Genomic DNA, 19,716 nt, shown 5'->3' with positions numbered 1-19,716 from the left:
CACCTTGCCCTATCTTCCAACCGCGCCGCAGCCCCACACCTGGTAACTCCTGCTTTTCTAACAAAGCTCAGCTTTTAAACACCACCTTTTCCAGAAAGGCTCTGCTGACCACTTTCCACCTGGGGTAGGGACCTCTCCAGACAGGCTTCTGTCTAACCCACAGCGAGTTGTAACTGCCTGCTAATGCATCCATCACCCCCAGACTGGGAGCTCTGTGAGGATGACTCAGTCAGCTTGCTAACTGCTGTACTGTCTGTTCTTAGCACACAGTGGGTGCTCAATCTGTGTTGGCTCAAAGAGTGAATGCATGCATGATGGCAAGTTTGTTTCAATTGAATACAACTCTGGTAACCAAGTAGGGAGTAAGGAAAGGATTCTGAAGTCCTGAGTTCAAGTGCTCACTTTGCTTCAACTACTATGTGATCTTGAGCCAGAACCTCTCTGAGCCTCAGTGGAATCCCTCCCAAATTGGCTGTGAGGATAAAATGGGTTTTAAAATGCTCTCCACCAATGAAGTGCAGTGCCCATGTAAGATGAGAAGGGGCCTGCCACCCAGATCTCCAGGCGTGCTTTCCCCTCTCTGCCCTCGTTCTTTGCCCAGCAGATCTGCCCCAGGCTGTGCAGCCATAGACCTGCCCCCAACTCCCAAATTCTCTGATTCATGGGGCAGGCACACCCTTTGCTGAAACCAGAGAGCACTCTTCTAGATGTTATCTCCGCAGAAATCAGGGAAGAAAATCCCAACAGAGATTCAGTGATCCTATTACTTGAATCTGAAATTGGAGAACCAGGTTTGGGGAGGTCTACTCCCAGATGTGAAGTGCTGGCATTTTTAAGATGTTGTTTGGGAACCTGGGGACCAACTGTATTCAACTGTGTGTTGCCAGTTCAAGAGAGGATTCACAGTACTCCCTGGAATTTGGGATCAACTGATACCAAGAGTTTCCCCAAAGGAGTATTCCATCACAGAAATGGGGTGGCCCTCCCTAGGCCTCAGTTTCTCTATCTGCCAACAAGAAGGATGGGCTTGATGACTCTGGAGATCCTTTTAGAGCTAATGCTCTGTGACTCAATCTCTCCTTCCCATAACATGGCCAGAAACATCCCATTCAGGGCTCTCCTCCTCATCCCTGTGTCTTCCCGGCACCAATCAATGATGTAGACACACCCTCGACATGACATACACAGTGTGGAACCAGCAGCTGGGAAGGGGAAGAGAAGCAGAATCAACAAAAGCAAAGGCTCCTCAGTCTAACTCTCCATTCTGATGCTAGCAGTCCTTCCGCAAACCACAGGCCTGTGTGTTTACACCTCCTGCTTACACGCTCCCCAGGATAGGGAGTCCCTACCTTATGAGGCAGGGCAGGGCCTTTGCCTTTTGAGCGTCTCCAAGACTGGACTGTGTTTCTTCTGGTATACAGAAATTTGTTTCCCTGTACTTTTCATTCTCTGGGCCCCTGACTTCCTCCCACATAAGAATCCCAACAGCCAGAATCACTGATTCACATACCAAGTATATTTTGGATCACTTCTTGGGTGTCAGGCCCTGTGCTTTAAGTATCTCACAGTACAATGGGGCAGAGACAAGATAAGATCTGACTTGCTGTGGAACCCAGAAAAGAGATGGGTAACTTTAGCTGGAGCAGGGAGGAAATCAGGGAAGACTTCCCAGAGGAAGAAACATTTGATCTCAGTTTTAAAGCATAGGTAGGATTAGAAGGCACGCAGGAGGTAGAAGGGCATTCCAGGCAGAAGAACCAGCCGAGACCAAGGCATAGAGGCATGGCCTTTTAGGGATATGGCCAGTGATTTGCTGGGCATGGAGGGGTGGCTTTTCACAGGCAGGGGCATAGGAAGATTAGAATTGTGAAGGGCATTACATTCCGGACTGAAGCGTTCATATTTTATTTTAAATCTGAGTTCTATCCCACAGTCAAGGGGATGTGATCAGCTTGCTGGCTTAGAAAGCTCGCTCTGGAGGCTGGTTTGGAGGAAAGCCAGGAGAGGCTGGGGTTTGGTCCAGGCCTGGGCTGACAGGCTGAGCTAAGGCAGGGCACTGAGGAGGGGCAGACAGCAGAGGCAGAGATGGCCAGGAGTGGGGGGCTATGGGAGAGACCAGGATGGGCTGCAGGGCTTCTGGGGAGCCCAGATCACAGACCACCTTTCCCAGCCTCCATCTTCCCCCAGACCTGTTCCCTTCCTCGTTCCTGTGGCTCTGGGTTTGAACAGAAAGGAGAGACCAGCTGGTCCGACGTGAAGGGGCCTGGGGAGTTGGGGGAGGGCGACACCCTGGAAGTTTCTCTCAGGCTGGAGGACCATCTGTTTCCTGGCCCGGGTCAGCATGAGGGAGGCCCTGGGCCGGCCAGCATCCATCACCACCTGACAGGCTGCCTGCCCACCTCCCCGCCCACTCCTGCCCCCTCCTCTGCCAGCTTCCAAGGCCCCTCACCCCAGATAACCACAGACAAAGGGCTCACCCAGCTCAGGGCTGCTGTGGGCTGAGTGGGGAAGGGGAGGGGAAGAAAGGAGGCCCCGAGTCCCCAAAATGAGGCATTGGGCAGTGTGGAAAGACCACGCTACAGTCCGGGGATGGGAGGACCTGGGTTCAGCCTCACTCTGCCCCTTTTGGCAACAGCACCCAAAACCGTGACTGTTCCTTCCAGCCGGTACCAAATGCTTGGTGCCAAGGGACTGTGAGGTTTTCATGGGCCTAGGAAAAACGTTGGAGGCCTGGGGAAAAAATTGGCTCTAATACACAGGGAAAAACTGCAGGATCAAAATTAATAAATGTTTAATTAAATGTCTGCAAAACAGAACATGATATCAGCCAATCGACTGCAATTTGGCTTTTATCTGGTTATATATAATTTACATTTGGTGTTTGATGTGGCTGCATTTTAATATGCTTGATAGATGTGGGGCTCACAAAGGTTTTAAAACAGCCCTGCCCAGGACATGTAACCTAATTTCCCTGTGCCTCAGTTTTACCTTCTTTGAGAAGGGGCCAGCACTCACCATCCTGCCTGTGTCACAGCCGCTGGGATGAGGATCAGAAAGGCAAGATGTCAAAATGCAGGGCTTGTGGGTTTGCTTCCCAGATGCTGTATGGCCTTGGGTAGTCTCTTTGCCTCTCTGAGCCTCATTTTCCTCTTTGTTGTGAGCATTGGATGAGGTGATGGGTTTGAAAGTAATTTGCACACTAAGAGGGGTGTGCATATAGAGATTGGGAGCACATGGTAGGTGGAGGCCTCTGGCTTCTCCAGATCACCAAGTAGCCTCTCTTGAAACCTCCTCCAGGAAGCCTACCTATTCTACTCTATTTGAAGGGAAGTTGGAAGAAGCTGATTTTCACCACAAACAGGACCAACACCACCCACAAAGAAGGATGCCTCATCTCAGGGAGAGGAATCCAATCTGGGGGTGGGGTGCATCTGGTTTCTAACAAAAGGCATCCCCGATGCATCCATTCTCTCCACTGCTACCACCTTGGTCCCGACCATTATCATCTTTTGCCTTCTTGGTGGGTTCTGGGTATCCACTCCTGCCCCCCTGTAGTCCATTCTCTACGTGGCAACAGGCAAGATACTTTAAAAACCAGTCAGATCATGTCATTCCCCTTCTCAAAACCTTCCAAGGGCCTCCCATCACACTTGGAATAAAGTCCAAGGGTTTTCCCTTGGCTTGCAGGCCCTAAACCATCTGGCCCTGCTAGTTTCTCTCCTACTCTCAAGCTACTGCTTCATTTGTTGTTGGCACTCCACCTGCCCTGGAGGTTCCTCAAACACAGCCTAACGTTCCTGACTCAGGACCTTTGCACTTGCTACTTGCCCTGCCTGGAACACCCTTCCCCAAGACCCTCCCATGGCTAGTTCCTCATCAGCTCCTGTGTCACCTTCTCAGAGTGGCCTCCTAGGTCACTCATCCCATGTGGACCCTGCACCCTCACTAAACCACTCTCAACTGTCACATAGCCCTGTCTGAACTTCGTAACATACATATCAAACAATCTTATTTATTAATTTACATATTGATTTTCTGTTTTACCACTGGCTCTATGAGGGTAGGGACTCAGTCGGCCTTGGTCACCTCTGTCTCCTCAGCATCAGTACATGTAGTAGGCACTCAATAAATATTTGTTGAATGAACAAAGGTGAAAGAGTGTTTGCATGTGTCTTTCTCTTGACCTTCAAGGCCCTAGGGCTCCATTGCCTGAGATTGCTTACTGCCGGGATACTCCATGGGCAGGCAACTCCTGGCCTCACGGATTCATTTCTGTCCTTCCTCCTCCAGGCAGGCTTCCCTGATACATCTTAGCCTGTTTGGGCCCCCCACAACACTGACTTAAACTGTCCAAGGCCAGTGTGAACCAGAACATAACAGACAGGTTTACCACTACCCCTTTCACAGTGTGGAAACAGGTGCTCAGAGATCTGTTTTGGATCTGATTTGCTGACTACCCTTCTTGTGCTCAGAAAAGAAGCATGTCCAGGAGGAAACTGGAAGAGCAGATAAGTATGTATTGTTGAAGGTGGGGTTATGGGCAAAAGAACAAATAAAAAAACCCCACACAACCCTAGGGAAGGGAGAAGTCAGCAGGTAGGGTGTGAGGCATCCAAAAAGCTATCTTTTCTGGACCCCATTGCCTCTGGGAGCAGGCAGGAAAGTGTAAGAAATGGACGGAGCTCGTTCTCTGTTCCCCAGGTCTGGTTGCCTTTGTGACCCTGGAACATTCCAGCATTCCCCAGACCTGGGGGGCTCCTCTTATAGGTAGAAGGAAGGAGGAAGGATGAAGGTATCTCATGTCCCTGAGAAGCCAGGAAGCTTCTGGGCCTAGTGTCTAGGTCACCCTGTGTCTCTCCTGTTTTTGCTTCTTGTGTCACCTGGAGTCTCTAGTACCAGTCAGGATTTCTGGTCTGGGCCTCAGTCTCCATGCAGACGGCCAGCTTGGAACCATCCCTGGGTCTGCCCTCAGATCCTGGATCTGGGTCACTGTCTCTGTCTGTGGCTCAGCTCAGCCTGTTGTGTCTGTGCCTTGCATGCAGGGTCAGGTTAGCCTATTTATTCACCTGCCTCTCTGTCAATCTGGCTGTCAGACAGTCTTGCCCTGGGACCCTGGGTCAGTCTACCTCTCTGTCCCTTGGAATATGGGTCATGTGGTCTCGCAAATACTATGTCCATCTGCTAGACTGACCCTCAGCTCTTAGGTCAGCCTGTCTGTCTGCTCTTAGAGGCTGGCAACATCAGTCTGTCTGTACATTGGATGTCACGATAGCTTATCTTTCCCTTTTGGATACTGGGCCTACTTTTCTGTCTGTCTCTAGAACTCTAGCTAGGCCTATTGGTCTGTCTGTCTGTCTTTCAGTCTCTCTGCTGCCTGGTCCATCTGGTGGTCTGTTGCTCAGCTCGTGGCTCGGCACGACTGCCGACTTTCCTGCCGTCCTCCCCTGCCTTCCCCCCATCTCCCAACTCTGGGTCTCTGTCTGTCTGTGTCTCTCACATCCTCAGCTCCTCCATCTGTCGGTCTCAGCGTTTCCGAGTGTGTGTTCTCGCCCCTTTCCACTCCCCCTCATGGCTCTGGGCCAAAAACACAGCAGCTTCCAGCGGCTCCCGCACTCGGGCTCCAGCCAGGAACCACCCCCTACGCGGCTCGCTCTCTGGTTCCCCACCCAGGCCAGGCACCCCGCACAAGTGGAGCCTTACTGTTCTGTGGGTCTGTAGGGGGACGGTGTGCAGGCGGTCATAGTAATGGGAATAGCAGCTCACAGTTAGTGAGTGCCAACCGGACACTAACCTTGTTATACAGACTGTCCCTTCCTCACAGCAAATCCTTGGGGTGGGCACAATTACTACCCTCATTTTATAGACGGAGAAACTGAGACCCACAAAGGGAGAGGGGCTTGTATAAAAGTCACACACCCAGGTAGTGCCGGCCCTAGGACTGAAACTTGGCTCTCCCTGGGCCTCTGCCTCGGAGAAGGTGGTTTGGTTTCCTGGAAAGCGTGTGGTATGGCTGCCAGGGAAGACCCATGTTGGATGGGGATGGACCTAAAATCAAGCTGGAATGGCAGGGCTTCAGAGAAAACCGGAGGATGGGTGACAGTAGTAACCAGACCAGGGGACCCAGGCTCAATCCTTCACTGGACTTTCTGGGAAAGTCTAAGTCCTCCGAAGCCCTCCATCCTCCTCTGCAAAATAAGCCCCAGGAACTGTATTCTTGCCTACACCCATCGCCCCACCCATCCAGTTCTGGTAGCATTAGGGCCCAACAGCAATATCCTGAACCCAAATGCTTCCCTCCACCAGGTGGCACCACTCCGGCACAGGCCACTAACTACAAGTGTTGGCTGCCTCCCTCCTCCCTGGTCTCCTTCCTTCCTTGCCCTCTCTGAACATATTCTTATCACAGCTGAGGGATCCTGTAAAATCCTAGGTCAGGTTATGCCACACCTTAGAATAAAATCCTCACTATGACCTTTGAGGCCTAGTGGGATCCAGGTTTGTCCATCTCTAGGACCCCACCTCCCTCCACCGTTCCCCTTCATACCTCTCCAGCTGTTTCCTGAATACCCCAGACCCTTTCCAGCCTCGGGGCCTCTGCATAGAAGGGGCTTCACTAATGCCTGGCAAATTCTCATTCTTTTCACCTCAGCTCAGTGTCATCTCCTCAGAGAGGCCTTCCCAGATCCCTCTTACTCCCCGTCCAAAGCACTTCTCCCTACCCCTCTGGCCACCTTCTGTCCTGTCACTCTGCTTTCTTTTCTCGATTAACACATATCACAACATGAAATGGTCTGATTTCTTGCTTACATATTTGTTGTCTGTCTCTCTGATGTTGCGGGGATCCTGGTTGTCCTGTTTTCTGCTATGTCCCTAGTGCCCGGCATAGTTAATGTTCAATCTATATTTATTTCTTGAATGCATGAATGTGTGGATGTACTTTATACACTCTGCTTTATAAGTTCCCCCCAAGTAAAGGCAGTCAAGTGCAAAGAGAAAGAACTCCAGCTTGGGAGTTAGGGAGACCAGAGTTCAGATTCTGGATTCATCATTTACTGTCTGTGTAGTCTTGGGCAAGCTCCTTTCCTCTCTGAATGCCTCAGCTCATGCCCACTTAATTGGGTAGCTATGAAACCAGAAAGGGGTGGTATGCATAAAACTGACTCAGAGGACCCAGCAGGAAGAGGAGGCCTCGTAGTTTCCAGTTTAGTTTCTGGCAGACCTGGGATCTGCTCCTAGGCTGGCTTTTCCAGGGGCTCATCGAATCTGTCCCCAGGAGGCAGAGGGTCAGAGAAGTCCCTTTCGGGGTGTCTCTGTCCATTCCCTGAAAACAACTGCCGCTCATGAATGTACTTGAATGTACTTGGCTAGAATTCCTCACTACAGCCCTGGGAGGTTTTGTGGGCACAAGAGTGAGCAAGACAGACCCAGCCCACTTGGCGTTGCCCAAGTAGGAAAACTGGATGTGGTTTAAGTCAGCATGTAAACTGGTAACGACAAACATTCCATGGGTTCCAGACAGGGCCTGGCCCAGCTTGCAAAGGCGTGGCAGTCAGGGAAAGCTTCTCAGGAGGTGGCTGCTGAGCCATGATCTGAAGCAGGCACAGGAATTAACCAGGTGAAGGAGGGAGAAGGGGAATTTCTGACAGAGGAACAACACGGGCAAAGGTCCTGAGTTTCAGGGAAGCAGTAAATGGTCAGAATGGCTATAGCTCAGAGAAGGAGGTGAGAAAGTGAGACATGACGGGGCCATGGTGAAGCATTTGGTCTGTATCTTAAGAGTGATGAGGATCCGGATGCCTGGGTGGCCCAGCAGTTGAGCGTCTGTCTTCGGCTCAGGGCATGATCCTGGAGTACTGGGATCAAGTCCCACGTTGGGCTCCCTGCATGGAACCTGCTTCTCCCTCTGCCTGTGTCTCTGCCTCTCTCTCTGTTGTCTCTCATGAATAAATAAATAAATAAAATCTTAAAAAAAAAAAAAAAAAAGAAAGAGTGATGGGGAGCCACAGAGAGGTTTTAAACAAGTGAACAATGGTGGAGCTGGCTAGTACCCGAGCATTTTAGAGGGAACACTCTGCGAGGAACAGAGGGGAGAGAGGTGGAAGGTGGGAGATCAGTTACAGGTGAGAGTTGAATATGGTCCCCCCAACACCCTCCCCCAGGAGGGCATGGACTCCAGAAGCAAGTAGCAGACATTTGGAGAAGTGACTTCCCCAAGGTCAATAGCCAGATACATCAGAGTTGCATCTCAAATCCGGAATGGTGACTCTTCCATTTCACCACAGGGAGCAAATCAAGCTGAGTCAGGCCCTGCAGACCCAGATGCAGTCTGTTCATTCTCTGGGGAAAATGGCAGGGGGGTGTGTGTGTGTCCCCCTTACCTGCACTGGGACCTACCAAGCTCTTGTAGGGAATGGCCTTGAGGCTCCCTCCCCATCTGTCCACCCCTCAATGTTGAGCACTCCTGTAAGGATGCAAAATGGGACCTTCCTGGGGTTGGCAGCCAAATGAGTCATAAATGTCAGAAAAGAATGTGATTTTACACGTTTGGCTCCCATTTCGTGCAGTGCTGAAAGCTGGGCTGTTTCCCTCCTCCTTAGCAGCCCTCTACAGAGTCACGGCACCTCTTTTTTGCTGGGCTAAGGCCAAACATTTTCCTGCCACTAATTTTAGGCTCTAGCTGAAAAGCTGAGACCCTCTCCCCTCCTACCCACTGCCACCAGCTCCTCTTTTCACTCAGCAGGGAAGCAGGCAGCCCCTCTCCAAGCAAAGCATTTGGGACTGAGTTCCTACTTCTTTTGTCCTTTACAGTATGAATACAGCCAGACTTCTTCCTCTCTCTGGGTCTCACTTTTCCTATCTGTGAAATGGGTGCAGAGCAGAAACTAAAGCCCAATACTTCCATACTCTAGCCCAGCACTCTTTGCCCTCTACCCTTTCTCTCTTTTCCTGATATCTCTGGGCAGAATTGTCCCTGTGTGGCAGGGCATGAGCCAGGGGGAAAAGGGGGTGAGAGTCCAGTCTCGTGGCATCTGAAAGTACTTGGAGACCAGGGAAGGGAGAAAGTACCACTTCTATCTGTCCCTGGTGTATGAGCTCCTAGAAGGTAGAGAGGCCACACTGTTATTATGGGGTACTCTGGGGAAGGATAGATGGGCCCTTGTCTAGAAAGCAGAACAGCTCTAGCTAATTGCTGCCCTGGGAGAATGTGAGCCCAGTGTGGATGGAATTTCAATCTTTCAAGAATAGATGGAAATTAGAATATTTGTGCAAAAAATGTCCAATTTGGATATGTTAGCAACTAATTTTTAAAAACACCATATGAATTTTTATTTATTTTTATTATTATTATTTTTTTTAGAGAGGGAGAGAAAATGGGGGTGGGACAGAGCGAGAGTGAGAGAGAGAGAGAGAGAGAAAGAAAGAATCCCAAGCTGGTTCCACACCCAGCACAGAGCCCGACTTGGGGCTCGATCTCACAACCCTGAGATCTTGACCTGAGCCAAAATCAAGAGTCAGGCACTAACTGACTGAGTCACCCAGGCACCCTTACCATATGAATTTCTAAGAAATTATTATTCCTTTTTTAAGGTGTGATAATAGTATTATGTATTTTAGTTATACTTTTTAAAAGTTCATCTTTTTTAGAGAGGTACTGAAATATTTATGGATGCAGTGATATGATGTCCCAAGATTTGCTTCAAAGTAACATGGAAAGGAAAGAAATGGGCTGGGGTCTAGACACCTATGTTCTCCAATATCCATGTGTCCTATATTAGCCACATGTGTCAAAATTAAATGAAATTTAGGATTCAGCGTCTCAGTCACACTAGGCACACTTCAAATGTTCAGTAGTCACACATGGCTAGTGGCTACCATATTGAACAGGATGGGTATAGAGCATTTCCATCACAGCAGAAAGTCCTATTGGATGCTGCAGGCCTAGATGAAGCAAGATTGGCCAGGAGTTCATTGTTGAAGCAGGGTAGTGGCACATGGGGGATCATTATCCTGTTCTCTCTACTTTTGTATATTTAAATTTTTTCACATAATGAAAAGTTTCATCAAGCAGTAGGAAAAAAAATACTGCGTGGGCCAAACAAACACATCCTCAGGCTGGATGTGCTCATGGGCCACTGATTTGCAACCAGTGATCTGGCAGTTAAGCCCCATAAAGCCTTCAAGCTCGATCCACAGGGTCTTAAAACTGTAAGGGGCTTTGCAGATCATCTAGTTTGCCCTCCAGACACAGGGCAGGAGGCCCTGCAACAGCTTCCCTGCCAAAGTCAGCCACTTTTGTCTGCATGTGTGTGGCCATGAGGAGTTCACAGCCTCAGGAACAGCCCACTCTGTTCCTGGGCAGCTTGATTGTCAGGGTATCTTGCTGCTATTCAAACAGATTCTAACTCCCTTGGACCTTGGGTTGTCATCTGTCCTCACACAATCTCTGGAGATACAGAAGAAGTCTCCTTCCTTGAAAGACTGTCTGTGGATGAGGATTAGCAAGCATTAGGACACCTGATGCCCCCTATCTTGTGACTAAGTAAGTGGACTGTGCTGCTACTTAGGCCAATAATAATAGTGATAGCAGGAAATATTTTCTGAGCACAGAGTATGAGAAAGCCCCGTGCATTTATGTTATCTCAGGACGTGTTTACAAGAAACTTAAGAGGTGGATACTATCACCATCGCCATTTCACAGATGAGACTAAAGCTCTGGCTGCTGAAGCAACTTACCCAGGGCCATGCGACTAGGAAGTCATAGATCCAGGAGCCCCCAGCACCCCAAGCCCTCAATTACTCTGCCGTCATGTCCCAGTCCTAGGGAACTCAGCCAGTATTCTCAAGCCCCTAACTGGATTTTACAGATGGGGTAACTGAACCGTAGGCAATGAAGTGTCTTGCTCAAGATTCTGATTTCAAAGATTCCATTCAGTTCACATGAACATTTATTGAGCACCTACTGGATCCATTTCCTAAGCCACCCAGCTGCCACGCCAGCATCCTCCTGGGAACCTAGCCCCAGGGCTCTTCCTGCCACATCTTGTACAAGTACAAAGGCATTGCCTAAGCCTGCATTTGTCCACTGACAATGTGGAAGTCTGTAGAAGTAGGCCAAGGAGACCCCAGCTGTGCCCACAACTTCCACTTCAATGCCTACACTGCCTTAGCACCCCCACATCAGCCATGGATACAGAGACTGCTTCAACAGACTTGTGTTCTAATGACTGCTAGGGACCTTGCCAAAGCTGGCCAGGTGCAAGGTCCCCAACAGCAACAGAGGGTCTGCTCTGGGCCAGTCACCATGGGGGCCAGAGAAAAGAAAGGGCAAGGCCTCACCACCTCCAGAGGCTTGTAATCTGGTAGGAAAACCAGCTGGGTGGGCAGGCGATCACAGCAGAATATGATCAGGACTGTGGGGCTGAAGAGGAATGAGTAATTGTGCCTGGAGGGAAAGTCTGAGAGGAAGAACCCAGCATGTTAACAGTGGGTACTTTATATTCAAATCAAAATTTAAAAATATCTTTCTGATTTTTTTTCCTCTTCCCAAAGCAATACATGATTGATTGTATAGTAAGAATATACTTAAGTAGCAGAAGGCAGTATTGCTTGGTGGTCACACATGTAGACTTGGGAGCCTGACTGCATCCCTTTAAGCCCTGGCTTTGCTACTTACTAACTGGGAGGCTGTTACCTCTTTGTGCTGTCATTTCCACATCTGTAATATGGACCGATCATGCTAGCTCACGCTAATTGAGCACTTATGATATGTTGAGTCCTGTGCAAGCCATGTTCCTTGTATTTATCACTAAGCCTTCACAACGGCCACTTGTCTAGCCATGGGACATTATTATTCCATCTCATAGATGAGGAAACTGAGAGGTTAAGTGACTTGCCTGAGGTCATGCAGCTCACACATGGCAGACCAGAGTCTGAGCTCCACAGTCCTTGTTCTTTATCACCACACCCCCTACTCGACAGAATTGTGGTGAAGAGGAATGATCTCATTGAAGTTTTCTAGAAAGGTAACTAAAATTTTCAGTAATATCTGGCTTTTTAAAAGCAGGCGAATGAATGTATACATGTATTTCTTGGCTAATTAAAAACCAGAGGAAATCTTTAAGCAATATAAGAAATATCTAATTAGTAAGTAGAAATCTCCCATAACTCCACCTCTCTCCCCCTCCCCAAGATAATGAGGGGAGGGGAGTCTTCTTTATACCTTTTCTGTGCTGCCTGAGGTTTCAACAACAGCATGTAGTTCCTTTATAAACAAACAAAACAGCTAAACAATTTCCACTTTAGATTAAAAACAACTTGCCTGACTGAGGAAGTGGGAGGTGAGGTCTGAAGAGTTGAGGGCAAAATGGGTTGTTCAGGGAAAGCTTCTCAGAACAGGTGGCATTTGAGCTTGGCTTTGAAGGATGTGCAGAATTTCACCAGGAGAATGGGACAGGGTGTTGCTAGAAGGACTACAGGCAGCTGCTCAGAGGCATGAAGGGAAAAAGTGTGTGGCTTGCTTTTTAGGGGGCTGGAGCAGTGAGGAGACAAAAGGGCAAGAGGCCAAAGGCTCTGATGGCAAGCTAAAGCATCTGGACATGCTTGAGGGGCTGAGGGGAGCCTGGGCTGGCTCTCTGGCTCCAGAGTCGTGGCAAGGTCAGATCTGAGCATTTGAAATATCCTTCTGGCTGCAGGTGGAGGCAAGATGGGGTGGGGTAGGCTGGGGGGAACTGGAGGCTGATAGGATTTCCCAGGGGAGGAATTTCAAGACCCTAACAAAGGCAAGGTGGTGAATGGAGAAGCCAGTGTAGATCCCAACCCATCCTCCTTCTCTTCCCTAGGGACCTTCGCCCCAGCTGCCTGGGTTCAAAGCCATTTCCTGGCAGCCCTCCATCCTCCCCACAGGGCTTCTCCTGTGTGGTCTTTATAGATCAAACAGGGATGCTCAGCCCAACTGCCGCCGCTGTGTCTGTTAGGAGCAGCTCTAATGGCCTGTTGCAGCCGGATGGGCAGGGGGAAGAGGGTGGTGGGGGGTGGAACACCTCCTGGAGAGGGGTCTCCTCGGAGGTGGGTGGCGAGGCTGGCCCGGAACAACCTTACAAAGTCAGAACAGGGAGGAACCTTGTGGATAATCATCAAGTTCAGGGTGTTGTAGACATGTGTCAGCCATGCTACAGTGAAAACAAAATCCTAGATAGGTAACCAAAATATCAGAAAAGAGAAACTCAGATTTCAGTTGAAATGATGGTGTAAAGGCAGTGAAAGAGTTTGAAAACCACTATGGAATCCAAACCCTGACCCATTTTATAAATAATAATACAAATAGTAATGGCTAAAGAGAATTGCATACTTCCTGTGTTCTAGGCACTGTGCTAAACACTATGTATACATTATTTAATTTAACTACTCCCTCCAGCCATGTGTGATAGGTACTATTATCTGAATGCCCATTTTGCAGATGAGAAAACCAAGGCACGGACGAAGTTGCCATTTGCCCCAAATCACAGAAAGTGGCAGACACAGGATATGGCTGACTCCAAAGTGAGTTTTTAATCATTAACATCTTGGCCCCAGTGGGGAAAATGACAAAAGATGGAAAGATACCCTGTCCACTGAGCCTGAAACAGACCCCCACCCTTGCGGCTACTACCCTGGTCCAGCCCCCATCTTCTCTCACCTGGATCATAGAGCAGCATCCTCCCAGGTCTCCAGGCCTACCCCGGTTTCCCTCTGATCTATTTTCCAGCAGCCAGAGTGCATACTGTAAAACAGAGGTCAAAACCCTATTCCTCCTCTGCTTAAGTCCTCTGGGGCTCCCACTGCATGCAGAGTGAAACCCTCAGTCCTCCCATGGCCTATGATGCCCTGCATGATCTAGCTCCAGCCAGCCTGTCCACCATCATCTCCTTCACTGTCCCCCAACTCTGATTCGGCCACACAGGCTTTCTCTTTGCTCTTCTCTTTCCCTTTGTCCTGGACATCCTTCCCTCCACACAGCTCACCCTCACCTCATTCAGTCCTCTGCCCATATGGCATCTCCTGGCAAGTGCCTACCCTGGTCACCTTATTTCAAAGAGCCACACTCTCCTCCCTGGACCTCTGCAGACCCCTGCCCTGTTTCACTTTTTCCACAGCAATTACTAGTTGACCCATTAGATCTCATATTATGTTTACAATACATATTATATTTGATTTTACTTATTTATCAGCTTCCCCCATTAGACTATTGATCTCTATGAGAACAGGGACTTTGTCTCATTCACCACTCTATTCCCAGTATATAGCACAGTGCGTGCTATACAGCAGGTACTCCATAGATTTGTGGAATGAATGACTACAGACTAAAAGAACAGGTACCTTTGAGGCCCTCTTGCCATCCTGCCCCCTCCATGGCCAGGTATGAAGTGAATAAATCTCTTCCACAGAGAACAAAGACCAGGGCTGATGGTCTGCTCACCTCCAAGGGTCCTGAATACTTAACAATGGAACCAGCCCTTTGCTAAATCCTTGGTACACATTATCATATGAAACATAGAAACAACCCAAGAGGTGGCATTATTATGGCCCTTAGATTCCAAAGGTACAACTCAGGCACGGAGAGATTATATAGCTTGTAACGATCACATATAGGAAATGAACTGAGGACATTTGAATCCAGAGTCCGTACTCTTAACCATGAAGCCAAGAATATAGCTTTCTAGAGAGAAGAACCAGAAGCTGACTTTACACCCAGTTGGTCACTAATTCATTTCAGAACTTCTCTTGAGTGTAGGGTTTGTGAGGAGGCAGAGGGAGCAGTGCTGGGGCATAGATGGAGTATTTAGAGATAAGGCTTTCCCTCTGCAGGCCTGCCTGCCTGCCTGCCTCTTTTGAGTCCCCAGATCCTGACAGCCTCAGAGCAATCCTATGCCAGATCATCTCCCACTAATTGGCTTAGTAAACTATGCTTATCTGGGCAAAGCTTGAGCCCAGTGAGTTCAAGATTAGGGAAAGCAGGATTCATGGTTTACCGCTCTGCTGCCCACAGGGTCAGAGAAGACAGGCTTAGGGCTTTAATTGGCTTAACAACCCTGAGTGGCTTAACAGCTCTGAGGGTTGGGGTTGGGGAGGTGGGGAGGGATGAAAACACAGGTTGCTGTCCAGCTCACAGCCAGCTTCATGTCCCATCAAAGGATCTGTGTTTGATTTTCTCAGGGATCAATCTGTCTTTGTGCGGGGCCATTGCTCTGCAGTCCTCCAATGCAGCCAGTGTGGTGGTGCCAGAGATAGGATTTGGGCTTGGGAGCTGGAGAAAGCTGGATTGGCACCTCACCTCCCCCCACTTCCTCAGCAGATGACCTTGGACAAGTTAATTGACTTCTCTGAGCCTCATTTTCTTTTCTGAATCGGTATATCAGTTGCCACCAGAGGGTGGATTTCAGAGTAAAACGAGATCCAGTGTCTGGAGTACATCATATGGGGCCTAATTGGGACGTGGTGGGTACACATGAATTCCTTCCTCTCCTCTTCCTCCTCTTCCTTGGAGCCCCATTTTGTAATTAAAATAATAATAATAACACCCATTTCACAGGGTTTTTTGAGAACAAAATCCAGCCCATCAGTTGAACCCACGTCCTGTCATAGATCTATGTTATCTGGCTCCTCAAAGTACTCAGACTTTTGATCCAGCATTGTGTAAGCTTGAGGAGTTGAAAGATATTTTTATAATTCAGAATTGAAGGTGTGGGATTAGAAGGTAGACTGGCCAGTCTCCCAGCTTGGGTCTTGTAGGGCTCACACACACCTCTCCTTCTTCATTACCCCAGGTTCTACCACTCAGAACATCTGCACCAAGACCTGCTGAACAGTGAACATGTTCATTGTGGGAACATTTCACGTGGTAAGCAAACATATGCCAACATTGCTTAATTTCTAGGAATGCCAGCCCCAGTGGCTTCTCTGTCTTGTCTGGGTTTTCCTCCATTTAGCCAGACTCTCAGCCATTTTAAAATCCAGAGCTTTAGGAACAGGGGTCCAGAGGCTTTAGCTCTAATAACCAGTTCCAGAGTCAGACTTCCAGAAAGGGAAGGCTCCTAAGGTCATCAGATCTAATATTCTCCTTTCACATACAGGGAAATTGAGTCCCAGAGGTGGGAAGAGTCTCACCCAAGGTCACCTAGCAAGCTAGTTACAAACCCTGATGCAGCTGTGGGTTTCCTGACTCCCTGCCACCCAGCCCAGTCCTGGCACTTTCCCCACAATATACACTGTCTCCCCATCCTCGCCCACAATGTTCAAATCCCTCCCCCTCCTTTCACATTCTTATCTCAGTACAGCAGAAGCTCTGACTTCCTATCTCCTGGAATCTTGGGATCTCAGACTCATAATTCTTTGAGCTTGGGGGACACTTTAGTGGCAGAACTGCAAGGTGGATAGATTGAACCTGGGCTTTGAAGGCAGAGAGTCCTGAGTCCCAGCTCTTCTGCTCCTTAGCTGTGTGACCTTGGGCAAGGATGCCCCCTTTCTGAGCCTTCATTCCCTCAGCTGTTGGATAGGAATGATAATACAACCACATCGCAGGATTATTAGGAGGGACACAGGAGATGAAACAGGTAAAAAAGCAACCAATGGGCTTGGCACAAAGTGAGTGCTTAATAAAATAACGGTTACAGAACTGTAAATTAGGGTTCTCATACCCCTAACGCCTAAGTGAGATGGTCCAGATGTGATCAGAGGGAAAGGAACTGGACAAACTGAAGCACATATGCCCTGTCTAAATTGCTACAGGCCTGATACTGCTGGATTCCTTTTTTTTTTTTAATTTTTAATTTTTCCAAGAGAAGCTAGAACTCTGGATTTTTGAAATACTATATAAGCCAAACAAGACTCTTCTGTAGGCCATATTCAACCCTGGGACCATTAGTTTGTCATCCCTGCAAAATCATCTCATCCCAACCCTCTCACTTTGCAAATGAGGGAGAGTGGAAGTAGCCCTTTTATCTGAGAAGCCATGGACCCTCGGTCATCTCCAGCCACTGCCCTGAGACCCCCACCCCTACCCCCATGGTCATTTTTTGCAAAAACCTGTTTGAGGGAAACTCAGTTTATGTTTAAGAAAAAAATATTTGTTTCTTGTAAGTAGATTCTGAACAGGGGGATAAGGAGGTTTGAGGTAGCCAGTGAGTTAAGGGGCAGCTGGCCCACTTTAGGCTAAAGGGAAAGGGGGATGAAGCTTTGGCTACCAAGAATAGGAAGTTACCATTTCAGGATCTAAAAATATCTATCACCATCTGTCCACTCGGGCACAGAATGATAAATGCAGATTAGTTCCTGGATGTAGACATGAATATTTTTATGTGTCAAGCTAATAATAATAACACCACCTTGTGTGGATAGAGCTCCACCTCCGTTTTCCCCCAGGGCAAGCTCAATGGAATATACACATCATCTCAGCAAGGCATGGATGGGGAAACCAAGGCAGAGAGAAACTCAGCAACACAACAAGGGTGACACAGCAAGTGAGCAGCTGGGAAACCCTGGGAGTCCTGTTTCCAACCCTCAGCCCAGTACTGAACCTTCTAAGTTAGGCAGAATGTGTTAACAAGTAGCAGAATAAATATAACAACAGCAGTAATCACCCTTTACTCTCTACGATGACTTTGACTTTTTCCATGCTTTCCCCACATCTGTGTTCATGATAATCTATTACATTCCTAAAGTACGTTACAGTCTGCATGGCATTCACACAGACCTTCTCTCACCTGACCATCTCTCCCAACTGGTAAGAAAATGTGATGGTAGACCAATGAGATGAGATAAGTAGAGACTATCCCTCATTGTGGAGGTGAAGAAACTAAGGCTTGGAGGGAGGTTTATTTAAGATCACATAGTGGACAAGTTCATTCTGTCAGTGCACAGTAGAGCCTAAGCTACCAGAGCAATTCTGATTCAAGAGGAACCCCAGGTTCAGAATTCCCCATGTCTCCAATTAGCTTAGCTCGGCAGGCAGCCTGGAAGTGGGCTGCTTGTACAAAGCCTCAGTTTTGTTTTACTGTCCTGGGGTTAAGGGACAGCTAGTGGCCGTCTAATCTCAGATTCAGGATCCCAAATCCCCTTGGTCTTGTTTGGACAAGGGAGACACTGGGGGAGTCCTAGGAAACAGAAGAAGCCAGACAGCTTCTCAGCAGGGTCTGGCACACCCTTAACCAGAAGTCCAAAAAGTTTGGGCGGGATATTCATTTAGCTGCCTCAATTCTGTTTCTCCCAGGAGGTTGGGAACGGACTGAGATTCCAAACTGGTGATCTTTTGAGAGCAAGGAAGGACTTCTGAGATCTTTCCTAAGCTGAAGCTTAGCATTCAAGCAGAGGAAGGGGTCAAGGCTGGATGGAGCCCTAGGGCCCTGTTCCAAGCTTCACACATCCCCTTCAGTCCCGGGCCCTCCTCATTCACACCCCCCTCCACCCCCCCGCCCCCCCCCGGGATTACTTTCTTTCTCTTCTTGCCCCATCCCTTCGTCCTTCAATGGCCAGATCAGGGGGTATGGCACTGGGGTTGGTCAGAGTTTGAGGGCAGAGGTCAGGGAAAAGCTGGCGAAGAAGAAATCAGAGCTGCAATAGGGTGGGGCGGGGCGGAGGTCAGGACGCAAGGGGCCCTGGAGAGGTCAGAGTAGGGCTGGGGCGGCAAGTAGCCCCTCGCCACCCCCACTCCTCGAGCTCAGCTCCCTCCACCTGAGCTTCTCCTACCTCCAGACCTGGCCGAGCTGCAGGAGGTGGACGAGGGTCTGCAGCAGCCAGACGCAGAGGCGGCAGCAGCGGCGGCGGTAGGCGCTGGCCGAGGAGGGCGCGGGCCCGGGACCCAGCTGGGGGCCGCCTTCTTTGGTCCGGAAGGCGGCGGCGCTGTCCTTGGTGCTGATGGAGGGCCCGCCGGCGCCGCTGTCCTTGGTGCTGACGGCGGGTCCCGGCGCGCCCGCGGGCTCCGAGTAATCGTAAACGAACCAGCGGAAGCTGAGCAGCTGCACGACCAGCGAGGGCAGGAGCACGAAGAGCAACGTGAGGCCGAAGTAGGTGCGCTGACCCTGCAGGTAGTAGGAGGCCGCCAGCCACAGGTCCGTGGCGCCGTCGGAGAAGAACACGAGCAGCGCGCACAGCACCCAGCAGCAGTCCCGCAGCTCGTAGCGCGGCCCCGGGCCCCCCGCCCCGGTCACTCCGGGGCCCCCGGCCGCCGCGGCCGCCGCCTCCCCGCGCCCGCCCGCCCCGCTCCGGGCTCCTCCGGCCGCCCCCTCCGGCCCCGGGCCGGCCGCGGCCGCCGCTCCATCCGACTTCGCGGCCATGTTGGCGGAGCAGGAGGCGGGGAGCGACTTCCGGGCGGCGGAGGGGGTGGGGTGCCGAGTGGGGAGGACCCTGTGCGGGAGGCTCCCGCCTCCTCCTCTTCCTCCTCTCCTCTTCTTCCTCCTCCCCTCCACTTCAATTATTCATTCCCCTCGGCGCCGCCCCCGTCCCTCCCCCACCCCGCCAGGGCTGCGGCCGGATGGGGGCAGCTCCCCCGGGAGGGGAGGGGAGAGCATCCCAGGTCACCCTCTGCTTTCTTCCTCAGAGGCGTGGGGCCCCAGCCTCACGTCTTCGGCCTCTCACCGCCACCCCACTGCACTTCCTTATTTCCTCTTTTCTTCACCGCCCCCCTCTGCATCCTCCCCTCTTCCATTTATCTCCTCTGTTTACCTCCAGTGGCCTAGGTCTGAG

At 50.0% G+C, this 19,716-nt stretch overlaps 1 protein-coding gene across 1 annotated transcript in view; it reads right to left on the bottom strand.

Moving 5' to 3' along the window:
- XKR7 (XK related 7) overlaps positions 1-19,307 on the bottom strand; it is a 28,281-nt gene extending 8,974 nt beyond the window's left edge. Inside the window, exon 1 of the mRNA XM_077872668.1 lies at positions 18,721-19,307. Within this exon, the coding sequence (XP_077728794.1) occupies positions 18,721-19,307 (587 nt within the window). The remainder of the gene's footprint in view (positions 1-18,720) is intronic.
- Between the last annotated feature and the right edge of the window lie 409 nt (positions 19,308-19,716).

This window comes from Canis aureus, chromosome 26, assembly GCF_053574225.1.
Source record: "Canis aureus isolate CA01 chromosome 26, VMU_Caureus_v.1.0, whole genome shotgun sequence".
In the NCBI taxonomy this organism is placed as follows: Eukaryota; Metazoa; Chordata; class Mammalia; order Carnivora; family Canidae; genus Canis; species Canis aureus.
Note: the sequence above shows the minus strand (reverse complement) of the source record. Positions and strands in the feature narration are given on the sequence as shown.